General features: G+C 29.3%; 3 protein-coding genes across 6 annotated transcripts; 2 read left to right on the top strand and 1 right to left on the bottom strand.

Moving 5' to 3' along the window:
- The first annotated feature begins 346 nt into the window (after positions 1–346).
- On the top strand, positions 347–4433 carry LOC137823098 (probable receptor-like protein kinase At1g80640). Of its 4 annotated transcripts, none has more exons than XM_068628218.1 (10): positions 347–1084; positions 1191–1349; positions 1470–1720; positions 1808–1940; positions 2250–2313; positions 2396–2492; positions 2626–2728; positions 3424–3542; positions 3622–3711; positions 3848–4433. In XM_068628218.1, exons 1-10 carry the CDS (start codon positions 982–984, stop codon positions 3980–3982), a joined length of 1254 nt encoding a protein of 417 aa, XP_068484319.1. In that variant the 5' UTR covers positions 347–981; the 3' UTR covers positions 3983–4433. The 4 variants fall into 4 exon arrangements, with proteins under 4 accessions (XP_068484319.1, XP_068484318.1, XP_068484320.1 ...); XM_068628217.1 differs by having other exon boundaries at positions 644–1084; positions 1188–1349; XM_068628219.1 differs by having other exon boundaries at positions 727–1084; positions 1476–1720.
- Positions 4434–6990: 2557 nt separating this feature from the next.
- LOC137823097 (large ribosomal subunit protein eL39) lies at positions 6991–7675 on the bottom strand. Its single transcript, XM_068628216.1, has 3 exons — positions 7534–7675; positions 7315–7418; positions 6991–7237 (listed from the first exon to the last, which is right to left on the bottom strand). The coding sequence occupies exons 1-3, from the start codon at positions 7534–7536 to the stop codon at positions 7189–7191; spliced, it is 156 nt and encodes a 51-aa protein (XP_068484317.1). The 5' UTR covers positions 7537–7675; the 3' UTR covers positions 6991–7188.
- A 14821-nt stretch (positions 7676–22496) lies between these two features.
- On the top strand, positions 22497–23643 carry LOC137822715 (protein PPLZ02-like). Its single transcript, XM_068627662.1, has 2 exons — positions 22497–22710; positions 22916–23643. Exons 1-2 carry the CDS (start codon positions 22628–22630, stop codon positions 23406–23408), a joined length of 576 nt encoding a protein of 191 aa, XP_068483763.1. The 5' UTR covers positions 22497–22627; the 3' UTR covers positions 23409–23643.
- The last annotated feature ends 694 nt before the right edge of the window (positions 23644–24337 follow it).

Raw genomic sequence — 24337 nt, 5'->3', positions numbered from 1 at the left:
AGATGGCAGATGACTTTATCATTCTAACTAATTTAGATATAAACTTTAAATGACTATGATACCATGTTAAGAAAATAAATTTTAAATTTAACTCAACCTTATAAAGTCAATTTATGAGATGAATTTTACATCTAATTATATTATAAAATGTATTTGTAGTAAATGTGATATCTAAAACAAATTTAAAATTTACATAAAAGTGTGGAGTAAAATTCTAAAAGTATATTATGCTTAGAAATGTAGTTATTATTTAGAAATGCACTTATTATTAGAAAGGCACCACCAAGACAAGGACCTAACGATGTGAAGGTGTCATGTTCAGAAGATCAAATGAATCGTCTTCATCATTTTGCAGCCCCATGAATGAACCTCCCACTCCTTTCTTTTTCTCTTTTCCTTTGCATAAGCTTAAAAATTTTATACAAAAGAAAATAAAAAGAAGAAGAAAATGTTGGTTCATGGTTGCAGCAGAGTAGCGCAGTTGACAAGAGCAAATGCACATGCTTGTCGTGTGATTGCCGCTTCACCTCAACATTAAATTTCCTTTCCCCACTGTTCCTTCTTTTCTCTTCTGCACAGAAAGCGACATAATATCACATACACACTTTAATACATGATTTCACACACTTATTTCAGCAATCTTATATTTATAAAAAAGTATAAAAAAGGAGTTTTGTAATTCAAAAAACCTTATATAATCGAATTTGAATTATCCTTGGTTGAATTGATGATATATTAGCGAGTTAAAAAAGAAGAAAAGAGAGAGACAAAGAGAGGTAGGAAAAGAAGATTCAAAAGGGTAGGAAAAAAGAGCATTCTTTTTGGAAAACCAAAAAGCAGTTGAAACCTTGGAGATCGAGAAGAGAAGAGAAGAGAACACCCATTAACATTAACTTCCAAAGGCTTCACAATTCACAACACAGGGCACACTCTCTCCCTTTATGCTTGTGCCTCCAAATACATGCATAGTTACATCAAACAATGAAAATGAACCTTCTTTTTGTGTTTATTCTTCTTCTGCACTACGTTGCTGCTGCAGACCCTCCTGCTTCCTCTCCTCAACCTCCTCCTTTTTTCTCTCCAGGTACTCATTCATCTCTTTCTCATCATTGGGATTCTTAATCTTTGTTAAATAATTGGTTTTGCTAATGATTCTTTTCACTTTTGGATTCTCACAACTGTTAAAGCAGGGAAAGAGCAGCATCACCTGAACAAGAAAATGCTAATAGCTATTGTCGTAGCCACCACTTCACTTGCTGCACTCATTTTCAGTTTCCTATGTTTCTGGATTTATCACACTAAGTCTCCAACAAAATCCAAAACCAAAAAGGTTCAAACTCCCGGTCCAGGTACTTATTTATTTTCTAATGTTCCGTTTCTCATATACCTTTTAAGAAAAATTTCAGAATCAAATCGACTCTATGGTGTTGTCTGAGATTAATTTTTTCCCTTTCTGTTTGAATGCCAAGATGCAGAGAAGGGGATCACCCTAGCACCGTTTCTGAGTAGATTCAGTTCCGTCAAAATTGTTGGTATGAAGGAGTCTGTGCCGATAGTTGATTATAAGCAAATAGAAAAAACGACCAATAATTTTCTGGAAAGTAACATCTTGGGCGAGGGTGGTTTTGGACGTGTTTACAAGGCTCGCTTGGATCATAACCTGGATGTTGCAGTAAAAAAACTCCACTGTGAGACTCAACATGCGGAGAGAGAATTCGAGGTAATTAATTTGCTGGTTCTCTGTTTTTTAGCTTTTTTTCTTTCTGGTCCTTTCTTTCTTGTGTTGAATGGTGTGATGAAATTGCAGAACGAGGTTAATTTGTTGAGTAAAATTCAGCATCCGAATATAATCTCCTTACTGGGTTGCAGCATTGATGGTGACACGAGGTTTATTGTTTATGAGTTGATGCAAAATGGATCATTGGAGGCTCATTTACATGGTAAAATATTGTATCTCATGTTTAAATGCATAGCAGAGAGGACCTGATTTTTTTTCCCAAAGTTATTAAATTTTGAAAATCGTTTCTAAATATATTTGTTTTAAAAACCAAAGATCAGAAAAGGTTAGGAGATGTTTTATTTTTTCTTCTGGACACAATCGTGTTCCTGAAGCAAACACCCTCAGATGTGTTCAAAAGACAAATAAAATTTAGAAACAGAAAAGTTTTCTGAAACAGTAAACAACAACACTTGATTCTCGGTTACTAAATTCTTATTGTGTCATTCTTTTCCAAAATCTTATGCTGAAGGACCTACTCATGGCTCGGCATTGACTTGGTACATGAGGATGAAGATTGCCCTTGACACAGCAAAGTAATGTTCCGCTAAAAAGATTTTGATTTTTTTCTCTTGTGTTCATTATAGTGGTATTAACATTCTTCTGGTATGCTGGCAGAGGACTAGAATATCTGCATGAACACTGCTACCCTGCAGTGATCCACAGAGACATGAAATCTTCTAATATTCTCTTAGATGCAAACTTCAATGCCAAGGTAAGAAAATCACATTAGATTTGCCATAAAAGTTACTTCCCTTTTCCATTACCAATTGTTTTCCTCTTTTGTTGTATTCACCTAAGCTTCATATTATGTGTTGGCACCTCGAACTTATTGGTGGTGGATTCAGCTGTCTGATTTTGGTCTAGCCATAACTGATGGGTCCCAAAGCAAGAAGAACATTAAACTATCGGGTACCTTGGGATACGTAGCACCGGAGTATCTTCTAGATGGTATGCCAGCTAAACCTGTTATCATTATACGCCATATGCATTGGTTTGACAGATAGTGTATTTCAATATATTGTAACCCTTTAGCAAACCAGATCCAAGAAATTGTTTTTCTCAGTCCTCTTTGATTTTAATGACGTCACGACTTTAGGGTGGGTTTGAAACATACGACCTATGTCTCTTGTTCTCATCTTGGACATATAATCATATACCTGCCCTATTGAAAAGTCACATGTACACATTATTCAAATTGACCAAATCGACCATGTGATAAAAAATGAATACACATGGAACAAATTTTGAAGTTAATGACAATCTCATGCTTTTATTTTCTAAGCAATGGTTGTTAGAGCACTTTATTTTGAAGTGTATGTCTCTCGCTTTAGAAATGGAATTTATTCTTGTCTGAAAAATGGTAAACATTGGATGGTTTGGGGGAACAGATATAAGCTTTCTACAATTCATTTGAAAATTTGAGACGATTTGTGATGGGTCTAATATGTTTTTGACTGTTGAGAGGGATTTCATTTCAATTGAGGTAGAAATTATTCACTTAGATATGGATGATTGGGTTACTGTAGCAATAGTTTTTTAATATTATCATGTCTTAGATTCATAAAGCAAGTTCATGTAGCATTGTGAAATTCATGTGTAGGAAATCTTGTAGAATTAATGGCTGCAATTCAATTATTTTACAGGTAAATTAAGTGATAAAAGTGATGTGTATGCTTTTGGGGTTGTGCTATTGGAGCTCCTATTAGGAAGGAAGCCAGTGGAAAAACTGGCACCGACGCAATGCCAGTCTATTGTCACATGGGTATGGGCTACTTTTCATCTCATCTACCCCCCATAAGTATGGAAAGCAGTGTAAGGCACATAACTATTTATGATTGCAGGCCATGCCACAGCTCACGGACAGAGCCAAGCTTCCAAACATTGTGGATCCAGTGATTAAGAACACAATGGATCCCAAACACTTGTACCAGGTTTGTGATCCTAGAATTCAAAATTCAAAACTCAAAACTCATTTCCCACTTTTATTTATATTACCAATGCTGCTTACTAGGTACTTTCCTTAACCAAACAAATGTACTTTTCTTTAATGGGTTTTGTGCTTTATAGGTTGCTGCTGTGGCTGTGCTATGCGTGCAACCAGAACCTAGTTATCGCCCCCTTATCACAGATGTTCTTCACTCACTTATCCCTCTTGTTCCCATGGAACTTGGAGGAACACTAAGAGTTTCACAAGTGAAGTGAGGCAGCATAGTACTTCATAGTACTCATCAGTTTTATAACAGTGAGAATGAAGGGCATCAGTGGGGGGTATGATGCTGGCAAGACATTTTCTTTTTACCAAATACTCCAAGTTACAGATAGATCCAGGACAAACTATAAGAACATTCATTTGGGAAGGGTGTTTACCTTAAATAGGGGGAAAGAGCATTAGCTTGTTCATAACAGATGTAAAGAAGAAATTAGTTTCACTTTTTTTTGGGTGGAGGTGGATTGTGTATAGACTCTACAGAGTATTGAATTTGTATAAAATTGGATCTGTTGTCTCCCATTCCATACTTTGGGTGTGTGAAATTTCAGTACATAAAGCCAAAATCACTTGGAACCTCTTAACTCAATCATGTATACACAGTCATACACCCAACACATTGTAATGAGAAATCAGAAGCTTCTATTAAAAGTATGTTTGTTTCAATTGAGACTGAAGAAGCTTCTATCAAAAGTGATCAAGAGAGGAAGTAAGGGTGAGGAAAGATGGAGTCTTAGCAACATTGGAACTCAAGAAATATGCAGAAAGTTTAATAATCGAGAAAATGAGATGCGGAGATTTTTCACGCTTACTAGATAAGAAAGGCAAAAAAGTTGTTTTCTGATATTGTTACGCATTCATTATACAACCGGAAACACAGTGATTTTTTTTTCACTATAATATCTTATAATTATAATATTATTTTAAAAAAGAAAACAAAATAATTAAATCTATTTTTGATTGAATTTTATATTAAAATTTTGTTGTAATTAAAAGTTTAAATGTATAAAATTAAGTATTATAAAAAAGTTACAATTTAATTATATTTAAAAAATGAGCAGTTACCTTTTATCTCCACTAATTATTAGCTTTTTTTTCCTATTTAGTAGTTAATGTTTTTAATCTAGATGTAGCTCTCTTTCCACTATTTTGTTAGTTTGTTTTTTCTCCATTTTATTTTATTTTAATTTTATTTTTTTTTACATTAATTTTCTTCCTTGTGAATTTTGTAGTACAACTTTAAAATATTATTACCAGTAAAATAAATAAATAAAACAATTATATACATCAAAATGAAGAAACCCATTAAATATTACTATAAATTATAACATTGATATTTATATTGAATTACAAATTCTAATTAATTATGAATGTTTTACTTTCATTATTATTATTATTGTTATTATTATAAATTAGTTTTTTTAAAAATAAAATTATCTTTCTTCCACTAGTTTTTTTCCAACCAAACAACATTTTTATTCATTTTCAATCTTTTTATTTTTTTTATTCTTTTGGAGAAGATAAAATATGCTTCTTTTGAACAAGCAGTCATGCATTTTATCTTCTGGATAATGATATATTATAACCCATCACATCCCATCAAAAATTATATACAACTTTTTAAAGTATCATTTTCCTTATCTTTCTTATCTTTTAATCCCATTTCAGTCAGTTGTTTTATGTTTAAACATAACCTTTTCAATCACAATACATGGCTTCCCTTAAAGAAAGTATTGGTCTATATAAATTATTTTAACATATTGAAAACATGGTTATGTACAACTTAAACAAAAGCAATTAACAGTCATTCTTGGCTTTTTCCAAACATATGAAAAACAAACATGTCATTCTTGTCGCATCACACTCTCCACCACGGTCAAAACTAACAATCCTGATGATTTTTCAGAATTACCTTTCCATTTTTTAAAATTTCATACTTTTCAAGTCATTAAAGATTTTCTTAAATCAAGAAAAGATAATCATATCGAGAAAAAATCATCAATAAATATGATAAAAAAATATTACATCAAATTGTAGGAGTTAAAGGGCTACTGATATATGCATGAACGATCTCCAGAAGATCTCTGTACTTTTAGTTTCCCATTTCTTTCTAATTTTATAAAGATTTCCCTAATTCAATCCACACAAGTATCCATATAAAAAATCAAGGAAGGTAGAATATTATCAGATTCAAAAGACAATTTATACGAACCATCCAATAAATCAGGTTCAAAATGTTCCTTTCTAAAATACTCAAGATCAGTATTTTCACTTATAGCTAAATCAAGATCAGCAAATCCCAAGAAGAATTACCCACTTCCATTTGCCATACTCCATTCAAGATCTCAATAAATCCACTATTAAATCAAAACAATAATGCAGTATTTTTATTACGGGCCAAAATATAACTCAGAAAAAAACTATCAAAGGGTGATCAATATAATAGAACATTCCCTTTGGAAAGGACGCACTAACCAATGTTCCAACCTAGGCCAGGTCAATAATGGTCAATAACTAAGATGCATTGAAGTTCAAAAAATTGTCCACTTTTGACAGGCAAAATCCCTAGAGTGCTTTCCCCATTAACAACATCCATTCTTAACTTTAAACTCAATCATACAATAAATGCGTAGCGTTCATGAAGTAATTTGGAAGATGGGAAATACGTATAGCATTTGACTGAAAAGTTATGCCGAAACACCAAACCAAGTCTAAATCAAAATACATGATAAAGCAAGTAAAAAGCGTGCAGAAGTCAGAAGCTAGTTGTTCTATAGATTTATCACTCAGCAATTTAAACCCAATTAACATTTTGCATTTATGCAGCACCAATAAACCAGCTTTGCATCTCCTCTAACCCAGAAACTATTCACATAAAAGTCTGCAGATCCATTCAATGAATTCTAATGCACCAGACAAAAAGATTAAAAACACAAAACTAGTGACAAGTAACCTGGAATGGGCAGGCGATAAGATCTCAAAGTTTCCAATGTAAAAACTAAACACAAACTTCAATTATGACAAAGAACATCTCAATCACAAACCAAACTCCTACCGCTACTTAAAGCACAACTAAAAAGCGTCATGCACAATGTAAATAATTATAATAGAATAAGTAGCCTACACCAATATGCCTCGCATAAATCAAAAGATAATACGCACAAAACGGTTATCAAAAGTAAAACAAAATTAAAAACGAACTCATAATAATCCAGAACACAAATTGTGAAGAATTCCAAAATACTTTAGAGAGCGGTGGTGAGCACCATTGGTATCAACTACAGTAAGTTTCCGTACACAATATAGTCTTCAAGTAAATGAAAAACATAAAATCTCCAATACCAAGTTTTTGCCTCAATGAAAAAAAGAGAAAAGAAAAACTAATTAATTGGATAAACCGAACCGAGGCAGAGCAAACACCTTAGAAGCCAAGCTTGGTGCGACGCCAGTGACGGCGCTTAGCATTGTACCTGAAATGGAAAACAGAACCTTTAGCTTGAAAAGAGCAAAGCGAACCTATATTATGCGAAAGGTAGGGTAATCGTACCTGATGGTGTTGTCGGTTCTCATGCGGATCCAGTAGGGGATGGGCCTGTTCTGCCTCATCTTCTTCGCCAACTTCTTCTTGATTCTGAAAGTCTTGTGCGACGGCTGCAAACAAGAACAACAAAATCAGACACAAATCGAACGCCGAAAGCGCAAAGGAATCGCTTCAGCAACAATTACAAATTGAAGAGTAGAGATTGTGATTTTGATTGAGGAGCACCATTTTCGCTTTGTCTTCTGGATGTTCGACTGCGCCGAGTGTTGGACTGATACCAAACAGCGAAAACCCTAATAACCAAACCCTAAGGACAAGATAGAAACTCACCCTTCTTTTATACCCATACCTATCACTCTAATTGGGGATTTATTGTTGTTAATTTTTATTTAAAAAATTAATTCATTAATTAAATAAAATTTAGGTTCTCATCGATTTTTATTTAAAATGCACACTAATTTTTTATTTACAAATTGGATATCTAATTAATTAAATATTTTTTATTTAAGTTCACTGGTATTTATTCTATTAATCGAGTGTCTTTTAAATAATAGGATCTGAAGTGTTAAGAGATGATATATATTAAATCTCTGAAGTTTAACACATACTATAGGATGAATTATGTTGGTTATTATAATAAAAAAAAAATTTGAACAACTATGTGAAAAATCTAAAATATATTTTAGTTCTAAATGTTATCATGATAATAAAAAAATATTAAAAAAATTGTTTTTTTTAAATCTTAAACAATTTTTTTATAAATTGTTAAGTATGCAATTTAAAAAACATTGAATAATCAACCTAAATATTACTCATGAAAGTTTTGAAAAACAAATTTAACCTACATCATTGAAAGGGTTGTAAATATATAATAAATCGATCTATAATAATATTGTTGCTATAATTATATTGATTTTCATTAGAGCAAATTGAAATTACATATTTACTAGTTTATTTAAATACTTAAGTTTCATAACTTATATACAATTTAAACTCATATACCTATTTTAAAAGTTTAATATTATATCATATATTAGTATACACACTCTTCTATTTAGAAAAAATGATTTCAAGCTGTGATTTTTTAATCTTTATCTTTTGCTCGATCATGTTAACCATTTATGTCTTTTAATTATTTCTAGGCTTTGTCTATGGATTGACCAATTTTAATATTTTTTCAACTTTTATAAATAATTAAAAAAATTATCATGATTTACATTATTTATTATATAATTAAAATATATACTATATAATTTATCAGGAGTTTTAGTTATACAAAAAATCAGTGAAATATTTTGTAAATACTAGCGTGTTTATATGCTTATTTAGCATAAAGAGGGTTTAAATAACATCACTATATATTTTACCAACTATTGCCTATTCAATGATATTTTATTAGATAATCTTATATCTAAATTCATTTACTTAAAAATTTCTTTTCGTATAAATTTTATCTATATAAAATATATGTCATAATACATATTTTAACACGTATATAAAAAAGTATAAAAAAACTTTTACTTTGGTTGTGTTTTTTATGAGCTATTTAATAAATCAGATTTTGAAAACTAAATTTTAGATGGTTAAGGTAAGAGAGGAGGAAAAAGGAAAGGAGTTGCAGGGCCTTTTGGGCTAAGGGGAAATGGATTGGTTTAAGTCATTTGGGTCATGGGTCTGTGGGCTTATTCAATGATCCATTTTGTATAAATATGAAGGCAGTTTCTTCCTACACCCCCACATTTTTCTCCCTGCACCCCCACACTCTTATGAAAAGACCAAATCACCCTTATTAGTTTTTAAAATTCCAAAAATATCCTTATCTAAAAAAACCCTACCCAGGTGCAGGCAAGGATGCTCTCTTGCGCAGACATGTTAATGAAGATGAAACACATGAAGAACATGGATAATGACTTCTGAATATCATCATCATCCCATAAATCAACCCTATCATATAATTATTGTTCAAATTCATCACTATTGTCCATGCTTCTACAAATAAATAAAAAATGAAACAAAATCATTGCATTTCGGATCCATGAATCCATAAGTCAAAAACATTATTCCGGATCCAACAATCAATAATTCAAAAAGACCATTATGGATTCAGGAATCCATAACACAAAAAAACAAGTCTAGATTCATAAATCCATAATGCAAGTGATGCATTTCGGATTCAGAAATCCATAACACAAAAAAAAAAAAATTCGGATTCACCAATTCGTAATGCAATTTAGGCTTCTGGATTCAGCACTCTGGAAAACAACAATTTATGATCTTTTATCTTCCGGAACACCCCCTCATCCAGAAAACACAATTTAATCAATTCCAGATTCATGAATCCGGAATATATTACTGGATCCTGATATCCGGTAGCCCCTTTTGAAATTATAAATAAAGGTTAATGTTGAAATATTTAAAATTGTGGGGATGCAGGAAGAAAAATGTGGAGGTGCAGGAAGAAGCCGAATATGAAAAGGAAAACATAATTTTTTGTTATTTTCAATAATGTCATTCTCTAATATTTCAGACGTTTGTCTTTTTTTAAATTTGTAATTAGTTTTGATTACATAATCCATAAATCTTTATTTAATTAGATTATAATTAGTTTCGAGATTACATAATCTAAAAGTCTTTTCTAATATGAGATCAACTTTCGGATTGTGTAATCTGGAAGTCTTTTTTTTAAATTTGTAATTAGTTTTGATTACATAATCCAAAAATCTTTATTTAGATGCATAATTAGTTTTCAGATTACATAATCTAAAAGTCTTCTAATATGAGATTAACTTTCGGATTATGTAATCTAAAAGTCTTTTAAATGTGTGTCTGGATTACATAATTTAGAAACTATTCTAACATCCAAACTTCTAAATTATATAATCTATTTTCATAAAGTATTCTCGAATTTGAGATTAACTTATGTAATCTAAAATATGAGGATCACACAAGGATAAACAAATATTTTCCTGTTTTGTATAGAGAGATAGAAGAATATACAAAGGAGGAGGTGCAGGAGGAAACAATCAAAGATAATTTATAGGGTATACCAAGATGAGTGACTTTACGTGAATAAACAAATGCTGCAGGGAATTGCTTTCAGTATTCAATGTTTTTAAATTTGTACTCAGTGTTTTATGTGAAAGGATAAAAATATAATTTTTAGTTTTTAAATAGGAGTGGGAGTGCATGACAAAATGTATTTTGGATTTGGGTTTCTAGAATTCATTTTTAAATTTGGATTTTTAGAATATTTGTTTGAATTTTGTTTTTCATAAATTATTTTTCTATAATATACTTATAGATTTTGTTTTTCAAAACTGTATTTCCATAACACACAAAATCTATTATGAAATTGCTTTTTTGGAATGTATTTTATAATTCTAGATTTTCAATTTCATAATGAAGGACAATTTTGATAAAATTCAAAATTGATTGAGTGCAATTTCAAAAGATTGGGTGCAGAGTTCAAAATCACTAAATGAAGCAATTATTAAATCATGAAGAAAAAATAAAACATATAGGTATTTTCTTCTTGTATCTCTATAATTTTAAAATGATGATTTTACTTTTTGTAAATGTGACTTCTGCATTAATTTTTTTAGAAATATTCTCGAACAAACTTTTCAGAATTTTCATAAAGAATAAACTTTTTAAAACATAATTTTTGCAACAAACTTTTTGAAATATATGAAATACATTATGAGATGAGCTTTTCAAACCATAATTTTCAAAACAAAAATTTTAGAACAAACTTTTAAAAAGGGTATGTTAATCCCTTTGCTTGTAGGCTGCTTCTTCCTGCACCTCAATATATTCTTCTTCCACCTCCATATATTTTCATATTTTCAAAAATACCCCTCTGTAATATTCCGGATTATGTAATTCGGAAGTCTTTTTTTAAATTCATAATTAACTTCCGGATTACATAATCTGGAAGTATTTTTTCAGATGCAGGATTAGTTTTCGAATTATGTAATCTGGAAGCTAAAAAAGACTTTCAGATTACATAATCCGGAAGTCTCTTTTAAATGCATGTATGGATTACATAATCCGGAAGTTATTTTATGGGGGTGGCACAAGAGGGTTAAAAATGTATTTTCATGTTGTGTATAGGGTGCCAGAAAAAGCTATGGAAGTGCAGGAAGAAACAGTCTTGCTTGTAAAATGGGGTGCAAGATGTAAAGGCCAACGTTTTTCTGGACCAAACAAACAATATTTCGATTTGCACGAGATACAATAATTCTCTTTCAGTCCATTATAAAAATAATTGAGGCAATTTCTTTCTCACCATATCATTTTTAACCTACACCCTATCATTTTTCCAATTTTTCAAAATTACCCTTATTCCAGATTTTTAGAACAGTAAATAAAATTCAAAAATAAAAAATACATTCCAAACACAAAATTAAAAATACATTTTGAATAAAAATTTCCAAAACTCAAAAATATGTTATGGAAATAGAAATCCTAAAATTTCTAAATAAAAAGGCTTGAGAAATAGGTTTCATCTACACCCTCCTTTAATTACAAAAATATAAATGAGATTATTTGCACATAATTAATGACTGAGTTGACATTCAAAATATTATTTTTTTATCCTATTATATGTAAAAAAAACATTTACCATTTTATACTGATAAAATTACATTTGCTTATTTTGAATTTAATTACTAATTACAAATTTATTTACTTTAATTAAAAAAATTCCCATCCTCAATTATTTATTTGATTTTTTAACAATTATAAAAAAAAATTGGCTTTAAAAGTGGTAATGTGGAACGAGCTAGACTTTTTATGTGAATTATGCATTTTCAATAAACTAAACATTCTGGCATTGTAACCCCTAATTGATATTTTAACTATTAATATCATTACATTTGAGCATCTTGAATATACAAATCTTAATAATTATAAATTTAAGATTTATATTTTACAAAATAGTCTACCTATTATTGTTTGACATATTTTTTTAATAAAAAATGTAAACATAACTGTTAGAACTAATGTTTGACTTGAATGTGATTCTTTCTTTGTTTGTGCTGCGTTTACTGCTATAACTAATGTTCCGTGGATGCTTTGTAATCGATGAAATACTTGTCTTAATTACTGTGGTACAATCAGATTTAGGGTTACTCATATTTTTCGTGAGGGGAATGCATGTGTTGATAAGTTGGCTAATTTAGGGTTCATTCATAGATAATCATTTAATTGTTATAATAGACTTCCATCTAGTCTGTTCTTAGAATTCTTTATGAATAGGTATAGTCTACCTATGTATCGTTTTTGTTAACATGTGGGTTTTGGTCTAGTCCCCCATATTTTTGTATTTTATTTCTTTTTCTTTTTTTTAATCATATTTTTTTTATGTGATGGCAGATGATTGTTGTTACTTGAAGGATCAGCCTAGCTGAGATGTCAAGTTGCAAATGCCTAACATGAAAACTTTTATATAAAAAAAAATGTAAACATAACACTTTTGCCTAGTATAACACTTTTGCCTAGTTTATTGTTAGATAAAATATGAATATTATTTGCAAATTATTGTCTTATGAATATCGACAAAGTATTCAAATATTACATAGTTTAATGATTTTGGTCCTCACCTGTTTACCAAATCACATATCTATTTAAAACATTTGTTATTTAAGAACAAAATATATTTTTAAAGTATTATTTCTTTTTCCCATAATTCGTATATATATATATATATATATATGTTATATATCTCACTCTAACATTTGATACATCTATATAATTTTACTACCATTTGACTCTATATATTTTTAATAAATAACGAACCAATAGAAGGATTAATATCTTATTTAAACATTTTATTAGTTGTTATATAACTACCAATATAAACTTTATTTATTCCTAATGTATTAAACCAATGCCCTTATTCCTCGTTTATAATAGTCATTTACTATTTCTGAACTTTTAAATTTCATTTTTTCCATGAAACATCAAACCATATATCATAGTTATATAACTCTGCTCATATTATACAAATTATTGTTGCTTAAATATACATAGACTTTAACGAATTAAAGTAGTTACTTATGAATTTAATCCATAATAATATTCCAATTGAATGGATAGTGAAGTTGAGTTTAACATTGTACGGGATAAGTATTCTATATTTTTGAGATATTTGGTGACTCTTTAACTAATTTATGACATTATAAAACTGTTTAAATTATTCAATCTTAATTTGGTTCACAAGTAATTATAAATTAACTTCAATTTAACATTATTATTGGTTGACTTAATTTTAGCTTAATTACACAAACCTCGACAATTAAGAATATATTTTAAGTGTTAAACAGTTGAGAGTTAATTGGGTTGCCAAAACAACACTTTGTCTTTCTTACCTCACCATTTAGGTTGAAATATCATGTTAACAATTCACTTAGAATAAGTTATATGTTTTTTTTTAAATCAACCATATGCATAATTATGTTATATAATATACAAATTTACGTGAGTTTTTTTTTTTAATTAACAGAGGGAGAAATCCAAAAGTTTCCCATTTTTAATGGGCCTCGTTATTGTGGCTTTTTAACATGGGCCTGAGTGAAAGCCCCCGAAACGGATGAAATAAATTTGTAGGAAATTTCTTCCTCCACCTCCATAGTTTTTTCCTGCACCTCCATAAACTTTTTAATTTCAAAATTATCCTTGGGAAAAAAAGTGTAGGATTTGTTTTTTAATTTTTATTTCTGAATTATATAATTCATATAACTTCTGAACTTTATAATTTCCAAATTTTAGAGTTCAAAGTGTATTTTTTTTAGTAATCTATCTAAAAATACATATATGTTTTTTTTATCGGCAATATTTAAAAATACATTGTATTATGAATTTTAGAATTTGAAATGTATTTTTTTTATTCGAAAATAAGATTTGAAAGGTATTTGCTGGATTCGAAAATGCATTTTGAAGTGTAAAATTCGAAATACAATTTTATATTCCACATTTTATGGTTTGAAAGATATTTTTTGGATTTGAGTTTTAGAGTTTGGAATATATTTTTAAATCCAAAAAATACATTACAAAATTTAAAATTCAAAATATAATTTTGTACTCTGAAATATATAAATCCAAAAAATAAAAAATATAAAAAAAATGACAAAGTTGTCATTTCACGTGTTACATGAAGGAGGTAGAAGAAGAAATTGCCAATTTGTATTTGTATATTCAATTTCTTATTTTCTCTAAAAAAATTAATAAAATATAAAATAAAAATGTTATTTAATTTGATTTAAAATTTGAAGCAATAATAAAGCTAGTAGGATTTCCCATAAATTAAAATAAGATACATCTTAATTTAAATAAATTGTTATAATTTTAAATAAAATAAGGTTGATTTAAATTTGAGGATAAACCAGCCATGATTTAAATTTGAAAAAAAATCATAAATTCTTAAAAACCATCCTCTTGATTTGCAAATTGCATGTGAAAATTACTATGTACTAATGGAGAAGGAAATAATTTTAATATATATATATATATATATATATATATATATATATATATATATATATATATATATATATATATATATATATATATATATATATATATATATATATAGACATAGTTTTAGAAACAATAACATTAAATAGGTTTGACATAGTTGAAATTTGTTAATATTTTAAAGTTGATTAGATATAAAGATAAATCCAAGTGTAAGATCCACACCCTAAGAAGCACATAAAGTCACATGGCAATAGGAAATTTGCACAGGACTTTCTTCCAAGTCTTTAGAACTTCCTCAATTATCGCTACCACTCCTAATTTCAAAAACTCCCCATTACATATTAAAACCTCTCTAATCATAGGTATGTTGAACCTCTTTCATGGTTTCTGTTACCTAAATCTACTTAGGATATTTGAATAGACCGTTTCCAAGGCCATTTCCGTGATTTAAGAAGACAACGTCAAAGAATAAGTTATCAATTCTTGTAACAACAAACATAAATTCGAAAAAGGATAACAAAAATGTTAGAAGCATCATAATAAAGGTCCTTTTACTCTACTGTTTTTTTTTATAAATACTGAACGAGAAAGATACCAATAAACACTAAAAAAAAAATATGAAATATAAATCAATTTTATAGACAAAGAATAATTAGTTGCTACAATAACTAAATTAAAAATCATTTTAGAAACTATTTTTTTTTTGTTAACCATCAAGTCTTTCAACGCAAGTTGCGCCTAAAGCCATTAGGAGTGTCACACAATTTTTTATTTATTTATAAATTAATTTGTATTATTGATAAATGGTTTCTAATATGGTGTCTAATTAGTAACCACGATTTTTGTTACCAAATTTATAATATAAATAATTGGTAGTTAAAACTTGGTAGCTAATTAAATACCAATTTATAAACTATTTAACAATAATAGAAACAAATTTAAAAATAAAATTTTTTGTTAGTCTCTCAAATGGTTCATACTTTAACTACTGTAGCAACTACTATAACAACTAATTATTTTTTGTCTTTAAAATTGATTTATATTTTATCATTTTCTATCAATTAAAGATTAGCCGTGTTAAAGTAACTCAACTTCAAGATAACATGACTTTAAAAATATATGACTTTTGAAATATTAAGTGAAATTGTGACTATCTAATACGATTTTAGTATAATATTTTTCAGTTGTGACATTAATAAAATTTCATTTAAAAAAAATTAAAGTAGTTGATACCAACGTAATTTTCCAAAAATCTACCCATTTTAGTGATTTAAAAAAAAATACACTATTACAATAAACAAAACCTATACTAAATATATAAATATTATTTAATGGAGAAACCAACACAATGGTTTGGTTGTCCCAAAGTCTTGGCTTTAGCAGTTTTGTACAGTAGCCGAAGCATGTGCTTCACCTTCACTAACTTCTGTTGAAGACAAAAACAACATGTCTGGCGCATTTAAGTTTCTTGCAATAGGGTGGATAAATAGCTATGTGCCACACGATATAACAACTTAATACTACACAAACAAAATGTTAACAACCACTTTCTTAATCTATTTGCAATCGATGATAGATTCTCTCATGTTACTTTTGTTATGTCACGAGAATAGAAGACACAAAAATTTAAATTTTTCTTCAGGCAAGCTCCATTAGTTTTTTTGTGTTTTTTTTCATAACAAATTGTCACGATGCTTGCTACCGTATGAAAAAAAAAACCAAATTCACATAAAAAAAATATAAGAGAATTTGGTCTTGTCGTTTTCTAAAATTAATGCTGTCTCTTCTAAAACAATAATAGAGAAAGAGATTCGAGCAATTTTTGTGTATGATACATATTGGAGCTGTTGAAGTTTTAATAAGATGAAGATTGGTTGGTAAAATGTTTGGTATAACTAGCACTGTATTATATGAGCAAATACATGTTAGTGGTGGAGGAAAAATAGGAGCATATCCACATGGAAATTGCATATGCCATTTCCATGAACAGTCACAACCATTACAATTGATGAATATGTTGAGTTTTTAAAACATGTTAAGATTCAAGCCTTGATCATAAAGAAGACTTTGTTAGAAGAAATAAAATATATTTCTATAATCTCTACGTTTTAAAATAATTTTATTATAAAATAGACTTTAAGCCTAACTCAACTTCATATAATCGGTTCATTAGATGAGGTTTACATTCACTTATATACAATGAATTATTCTTATCTCTAGTGGATGTGAGATCTCCAACGCTTCCCTCACGCCAAGAGTGACAGCTCGTGCGTGGGATAACATATCATGAGTGATCCAATAACAGTCCGATAATGGATGACCTGATAAACCCAACAAACACTTGTTAGGATAGACTCGAAATTGATACCATATATATTACGAGCCACCAAAGAAAGAAATAATCAATCAATAAATCCTAGAATCATAACCGACAAAAGACAAAATAAAGGTTATTCATTCTATAAAGCCGAGAGTTACAGCTCGTGCGTGAGATAACATATTATAGGTGGTCCGATAACGACCCGATAGTGAGTGACCTGATAAACCCAACAAACACTCAGTAGGATAGACTCATACTATTATATTACAAACCAAAGAAAGAAATAATCAATAAATAAATACTAGAATCATAATCGACAAAAGACAAAATAAAATTATTTACTCCATAAAAAAAAACAACTAATAATTAAAAAAATACACAATTCACAATTAATATTAGAATACTTTTATAAATATAATATTTATATCCTTTAATAAATTTAGTTCCTAACTATTTGTTAGTGAAAAAATATATAGGAAGAGTGGGGAATGGGTCACATCATCTCTTAGTTGATTCTCACGGTTCATACACCCTTTGTTAATTTGTTTGCTTGCTTTCCAACGAAACCGCGTTAAAAAATCACGATTGAGAAGCATTTATTATGCTTGTTTGAACACAGCAACTTGAACCAAAGCAAAATATGATTGACAATTTTCATCTCCAGCTATTTATGTTAATAATGGATTTTTTTTTTTCAATGAGTAAATAGGTGATTAGGTATAAAATAGTTGTCAATTTCGTCTTCACTCTATATAAAAGGATGTAGACCATTGGTGAGGAATGAAAACTAGATATTTGCTTAAGCTAGAAGAAAATAATATCGTCTACAAGAAGATATATGCACTAGTCAACAAATTCCACTCACAATTAATGATAATCCATGTGCTTCAATATATCTTTTTAAGGATGAAAAATGTGGGCAACTAGACCAAAATTTACTATACTGTTATAATAAGACAAGATAATTATAATCTACATTTAAAAAATTCTGAAAACATAAATATGAAATTTAAATAACCTTGAAATCTATCAATACCATTTATACATAATCAACAATTTTTATTTTATTTTTTATAAAAAATTTTATGTTAGTCATCACATGCAACTTGACATCTTAATTAAACTGACACCTAAATAACAATAATCATCTATCATCACATGAAAAAATATTATTATTAAAAAAAATACGAAAGACTAAAAAAAACTCATGTTAACAAAAAGATAATCAACGAATTTGTCAGTACACAAATTATCTTCCCTAAATATAGGTAAAAAAAGCTAAAATTTTGACTCAATACAATTACTATTCAGAAAAACTTAGAAAACCAAATCACGAATCCAACTAAAATACTTGTATCTATAAATTATAAAAAATTATCTTAAATTTCTGAAAATATATTTATTTTATATCTAGTTCCTATATCATTATAATAAATATTTTTAAATATTTTCTAAAATATTTTTATATTTCTCTTTTAATTTTTTAACTTATTTTGTATCATAATACATTACGAGAAAATTATTAAATAGAAATTAATTTTAAAGACAAAAGATAATTAGTATTTATATTAAGATACTAGAACTAAAAAATTATTAATATCTAAAATAATTTCTATTATTAATAAATAATTTTTAAATTGGTATCTAATTAGCTACCAATTATTTAACTACTAACTTTATAATTTAGTTGGTAGTTAGTTAGATCTCACTTTAAAAATTATTTATTAATAATAAAAAACTAATTTACATACTAATAATTTTTTAGTATATAAAATAATATTTAATTTAATCAATATAATAATTTTTTTTATAAAAATAATTTTTATTTAATAATTTTCTAATAACTTAAATATTATTTTTAATATAAAGTGACATATGTTATCAAGATAATATAAGTAATAGAAAGACAACGCATATAATTTTTTCTAACATTTAAGATTGTATGAAACATTTAAATTTAGCATAAAAGGAGGACAAATATATAACACTTAAACCAAAAATTTAAATTTATTAAATAATCAATTTAAAGAATATTTTTTTATAAAATATTCAAAACAAAAATTAGTCATTTAATTAAAACCTGAGACTTTATTTATTAGAACCTTGAAACTTATTTAGTTTTCTTTTTAAGATTACAGTTGAGTCCGTGAGTTATTTTAGTTCTTCTATTCTATTCATTGAATGTAAGATGGAAAAAATTTCATATCTATAATAATGGAGGGGATTATATGATTAACTTTTCTATTAGTCTGCTATACTTTTCTTTATAGGCTAGTTTAGGTATACCCCAGATAAAAAAATGTTGCATGTTAACCATTTTTTTTTGTAAGAAAACTCAACCGCGTCAATTTCTGTGTGCTCCCAATGAAAGACAAAGACTTCATCCTTAAAGATGTTGATTGTGGGAAAAAAACCTACACTGTGTTTCAATGTTGGAAGAGATTGATATCATATCTGAATGTTAAATTCAGGGCAGAAACGTTTTCAAGGATGCCATATTCATTGAGCACTATGACTCTAGCAAAACGACAGACATATATATCAAGGAAAAGACAATTAACACACAGGAACATCGTATATGTGCATGTATGTGTGTTAAGGTTTTGGACTCAGCACAGAGAAAAGACACAACTGTTGAATTTATTACTAGTTCAAAGGAGAAATTCCCATGTTCTGGTCTTTCCCCGAATAAGCCATGACCCTTGTTATTTTATAGTTTAAATTCGATGGATTATATTATATATATGTGTGTTGGCTTGCATGTGAAGCATTGTGGTTTTGTGAGGAGAAAAAGAGTTCATAGATGACACAAACATGATGAGTGTCAGAAACTTATTAAGTTCATGAGTGCAACAAACCATGGAGAGAAATATATATATATACTTAGAATACAAATAATTAATAAAACATGCACTACTTTTGCTCTCATCACCCATGTTATGTTTAGGGACCCATTTCACGCGTATGTTTGGGTTGGTCCAAACTAGTTTTTTTTTATAAATTTCACTTTCTTGACCTTTTGTGCATATCAATTCCACCATAGCTGTAAACCAGAAATAAAGCTCACCTTCAAGGGGAAAAAAGAAGAAGGATAGAGACATGATGGATAGGGATATTTACAAAGCTCCTAATCTTTCGATCCTTGACATATATGCTACTTGTTTCTTTGTCTCCCTTCTATTCTTTTTTCCTGTCTTTTTTTTTTTTATTGTTTTCTTTGTCTTGACTACTATTGTTTTTTCTTTTCCTTTAGCTTAGAAAGAAACAAAAAGCAAAACTTTACCAAAAACCAGAAAGTAGAAATAGCTTTACCATTAGTTCATTCCTTAGATTTGTAAGCCAACATAAAACCGAGTTTAAAAGATTCTTCAATGCAAGTGATTCTTCAAGAAGACAATAACGACATAAACATCATCTTGTTGGTTACATTTGGCACACAGACATGAGAAGATCACCCTCCCCAATATAGACCCCACCCCCCACCATTGTTTTATTCAAATAATAACAAGGTGTTTTGCCGTTAGTAGTTTAGCACATGGAACTGATCACAGAGGCTATGATATGACCAAATTTATCATTTTAGTTCATTGAACCATGCAGTTTTTTGTTTGCAAAACGCATAAAACCAAGCAATATTCACCACTCACCAGTGACTGCTGCTGCTTTTTCAGCAGAAAAGAGATATGTGTTTGATTAATTACCAAGCACTTTTTTTTAACTCTTATTATTTTTGAATTTTATCTTTTCTCCATGAACCTAATTTATGTAAATGAATTTGATTTAAGTATACTTTTTTACACTGCAATCTCGTCATAGGTTATCATACACCATGAATTATTTAATTACTTTAAAAAACATATTTATTATAATCTATTAACTGACAGTGATCATACACGAAATTAATTTCTTTCTCTACATGTCTTGTATGATTTTATTTATTTAGCTTAGGAAGTGTTATGGTCATGGTGAATTGACTATGGCACTTGTACACAGAAGTTATGAGAGAAGAACATGGGCAGTTACCAACCAAAATCTTGAAACACTGCTTCTGATATCCTTTTTGTTTCCCTTTCAAGAATCCTAAACACTAAATAAATACAACATAAAACTTCAATTGCTGATCAACCATGTACTCTACTTCTATAACACTTGAGAATGGAGGAAGCCTATGTAACATAACATAAAATCACTACTAAACTTCAAATGTTTTGTTAAGTGAAAAGTTAACTCGTTCCAAATAATTACCACCTATCATAGATTTTAAATGACTCTGATATTATATTAAGAGATAAACTTTAAAATCAATTCAAACTTATAAAACTGACTTATAAGATAAGATTTATACCTACTTATTATCTTTAATCGATTTTTTAATTTTATAAAATTGAGCTAAACTTAGACTTAGAAGTCTTCTAAAAGGTGTTGAAAAAAAAAATACAAATTAGAAGAAAAAGTCAAAGTAATAATAACACTGAGCAAAGTGCAGCGCCTGAAAGTGGAAACAGAAACGGAAGAGTTTTTGTGCTGTTGAGAACAAATAATTTTACAAAGCCCAACCTTCAATAATAAAGCAACACATCTAATTGTCAAATAAAACATAATAGCTTGTAAGGTGTGCACAGAGAACTTAACAAACTTTTATTTACTTAATAATAAAAAAGTAGGCAATTTTTATTTAACCATACAAACATGTATCACAATTTTATTTAATCTATCAATATCCATTCATATTATTATATTATTACAATAAATACAGTTGTAAAATAGTTGTTCTAGTTTTCAAAGACAGTATCATATCATATTGATTCATGAATGGGTATGCAGTGGTAAACAGTGTTTATCCATGTTTGCTCTGTAGCACTGCCGATCACAGCAGCAAATAATTGCAACACATGATCGATTGATCATTATCTTGGTCGTCAAATTGTCGAGATTAAGGTCTAAAATCTGATAAAATCGAGGCAGAAACTCCTTTTTATTTTAAAACAAAAATCAATGAGGCAATTGGTTCTTTATTTATATTTTAGAATGATGTGTTCAAAGATCTAGTGGTTCAAACTTCTCACAAGAGGGGACTACAAACTGGTCATTATCTACAAATTGCTCCCTGCAGATCAGTTTTCACATGAGCAGAATCTGTGGACAGTGATATTGAATATCAGATTTTCCATACATTAACAAATATATAATTTTGCACCCAATGGATAGATATAAGAGTGAACAACATGTGAAACGTCTTATGAAACACCAATTCTATAATCATGACTAGCAAATTGCAATACAGCCAAGTTATAGCTGATAGGTAAAGAAAAAGAAAGTAAGACCTCAAAATCCCCTTGTGGGACCTCCTTTGCTTAAATTGGTGCAAATTGTTTGGAGAAAGTAGCACACATAGAACAAGCCCAACTACAAAAACCCATCTCCTCTTCCTTCTCCTCCTCCCCCATTTGGTACCACAACTCTATCACTCACAACATTTTCACTAACTCTTTCCAAAACAATTCTTTTCTTTTCCCTAACATGGCCAGATCACAACAGCGATACCGAGGTGTCCGACAAAGGCATTGGGGCTCTTGGGTCTCCGAAATTCGACACCCCATATTGTAAGTGCCCCTTTTGTTTTCACTCCCATGCACATTTCACTTCCTTCTAAATAGCCATTAACAATAAACAGGGTCTAGCACCAAGAACTAATCTCTTAGACCATGATGAACCAACCTTCCAATATCTGTTAAAAAATGTTTGTATTTAGTATGTGACAGTATCTCGAACATGATTGATTTAAACTTGTTTGTTTCTTATGTACAGGAAAACTAGGATATGGCTAGGAACTTTTGAAACTGCTGAGGATGCTGCTAGAGCCTATGATGAAGCGGCAAGGCTAATGTGTGGCACAAGAGCAAGAACAAACTTCCCTTACAACCCAAATGCATCTCAGTCATCATCTTCGAAGCTTCTCTCAGCAACTTTAACTGCAAAGCTGCATAGGTGCTACATGGCTTCTTTGCAAATGACAAGGCCATCACTACCAGAGCCTCAGAGAGTGGCTTCACCAAATGTCATCACCTCTACAAGTAACTTCTCCTTAAAGAGTAACGAAACTAAAACAATGTTGCCACAAAAGAGACAAAAGGAGGAGCAAGAAGTAGAGGAGAATTGGGTTCTGAAGAAGGTTAAGGTGGAGAGGACTCAACAGTTCAAGCCTCTTGAAGAGGACCACATTGAGCAAATGATAGAGGAGTTGCTGCATTATGGCACTATTGAGCTGTGCTCTGTGATTCCCCACCACAGGCTCTTTTAATTCATAATAACTTTTAAGCATTGAGCAAGAATTTTTACTTTGTTGTTAGTTGTTCACATTCTTATTCTGCTAATTAACTAATTCACTTGGACAATTTCAGGCTCTGTTATTACTATTATTATGAAGTGCTTTAGGTGGTAGACTAGACTAGAATATATGTTCCAAGTAACTCTTTGGACAATGGTGTATGTATAGCCAGCCAATCATGTTGAAATTGTCTTTGTCTTGTTCTCAATCTCAATTTGCATTTGTAGTTGCGGAATCAGTCTCTTATCTGAAATCATAAAATAGAAACCAATTTTCAGAGATCAAAATAATTAGTTGCAATAGTAACTAAAGTAGTGACTATTTTAGAAATTAAACAAAAAAATTGGTTTCTAAATTAATTTATATTATTGTTAAATAGTTTCTAAATTGGTATCTAATTAGCGATCAATGTTTTAACCACCAATTATTTAGTTTCTAAATTTGGTCTCTAAAACCTTGGTTGCTAATTAGATACCAATTTAGAAACTATTTAACAATAATATAAACTAATTTAGAAACCAATTTTTTGTTTAGTTTCTAAAATGGTCTCTAATTTAGTTATTATTGCAACTAATTATTTTGGTCTCTAAAAATTAATTTCTATTTTATGATTTTCTTGTAGTGGACTTTAGACAACTGTCTTCACCAATCCTTTATTTCAAACATGTAGTTTTATGCACTGACATTGCTCTTAATTCTAACACAAGTATTTGAAAATAAAATGTTCCTCTGAATTTATCACAAATAAAATGTTACTCTATGCAGAATGTAGAAAAAATAAGAATCACTCTTTCTGTATTCAAATAATTGGCACTCCTGGAGAAACCTTATTGTACTGCTACGGGCCGAATGGTCCAAGATATGTCAATTACCCGCCAACCGAAACATATGGAATTGAATAT

This window comes from Phaseolus vulgaris, chromosome 9, assembly GCF_000499845.2.
Source record: "Phaseolus vulgaris cultivar G19833 chromosome 9, P. vulgaris v2.0, whole genome shotgun sequence".
NCBI lineage: Eukaryota > Viridiplantae > Streptophyta > Magnoliopsida > Fabales > Fabaceae > Phaseolus > Phaseolus vulgaris.
This window is presented reverse-complemented; position numbering and strand designations above follow the sequence as displayed.

Coding starts and splice junctions, on each gene's coding strand:
- LOC137823098 (XM_068628217.1), top strand. CDS start 982: ATGAAAATGAACCTTCTTTTTGTGTTTATTCTTCTTCTGCACTACGTT. Junction 1,085..1,187: donor TCCTCCTTTTTTCTCTCCAG/GTACTCATTCAT, acceptor CAACTGTTAAAG/CAGGGAAAGAGCAGCATCAC. Junction 1,941..2,249: donor ATTGGAGGCTCATTTACATG/GTAAAATATTGT, acceptor CTTATGCTGAAG/GACCTACTCATGGCTCGGCA.
- LOC137822715 (XM_068627662.1), top strand. CDS start 22,628: ATGGCCAGATCACAACAGCGATACCGAGGTGTCCGACAAAGGCATTGG. Junction 22,711..22,915: donor GAAATTCGACACCCCATATT/GTAAGTGCCCCT, acceptor TCTTATGTACAG/GAAAACTAGGATATGGCTAG.
- LOC137823097 (XM_068628216.1), bottom strand. Junction 7,238..7,314: donor AGAACCGACAACACCATCAG/GTACGATTACCC, acceptor TTTCCATTTCAG/GTACAATGCTAAGCGCCGTC.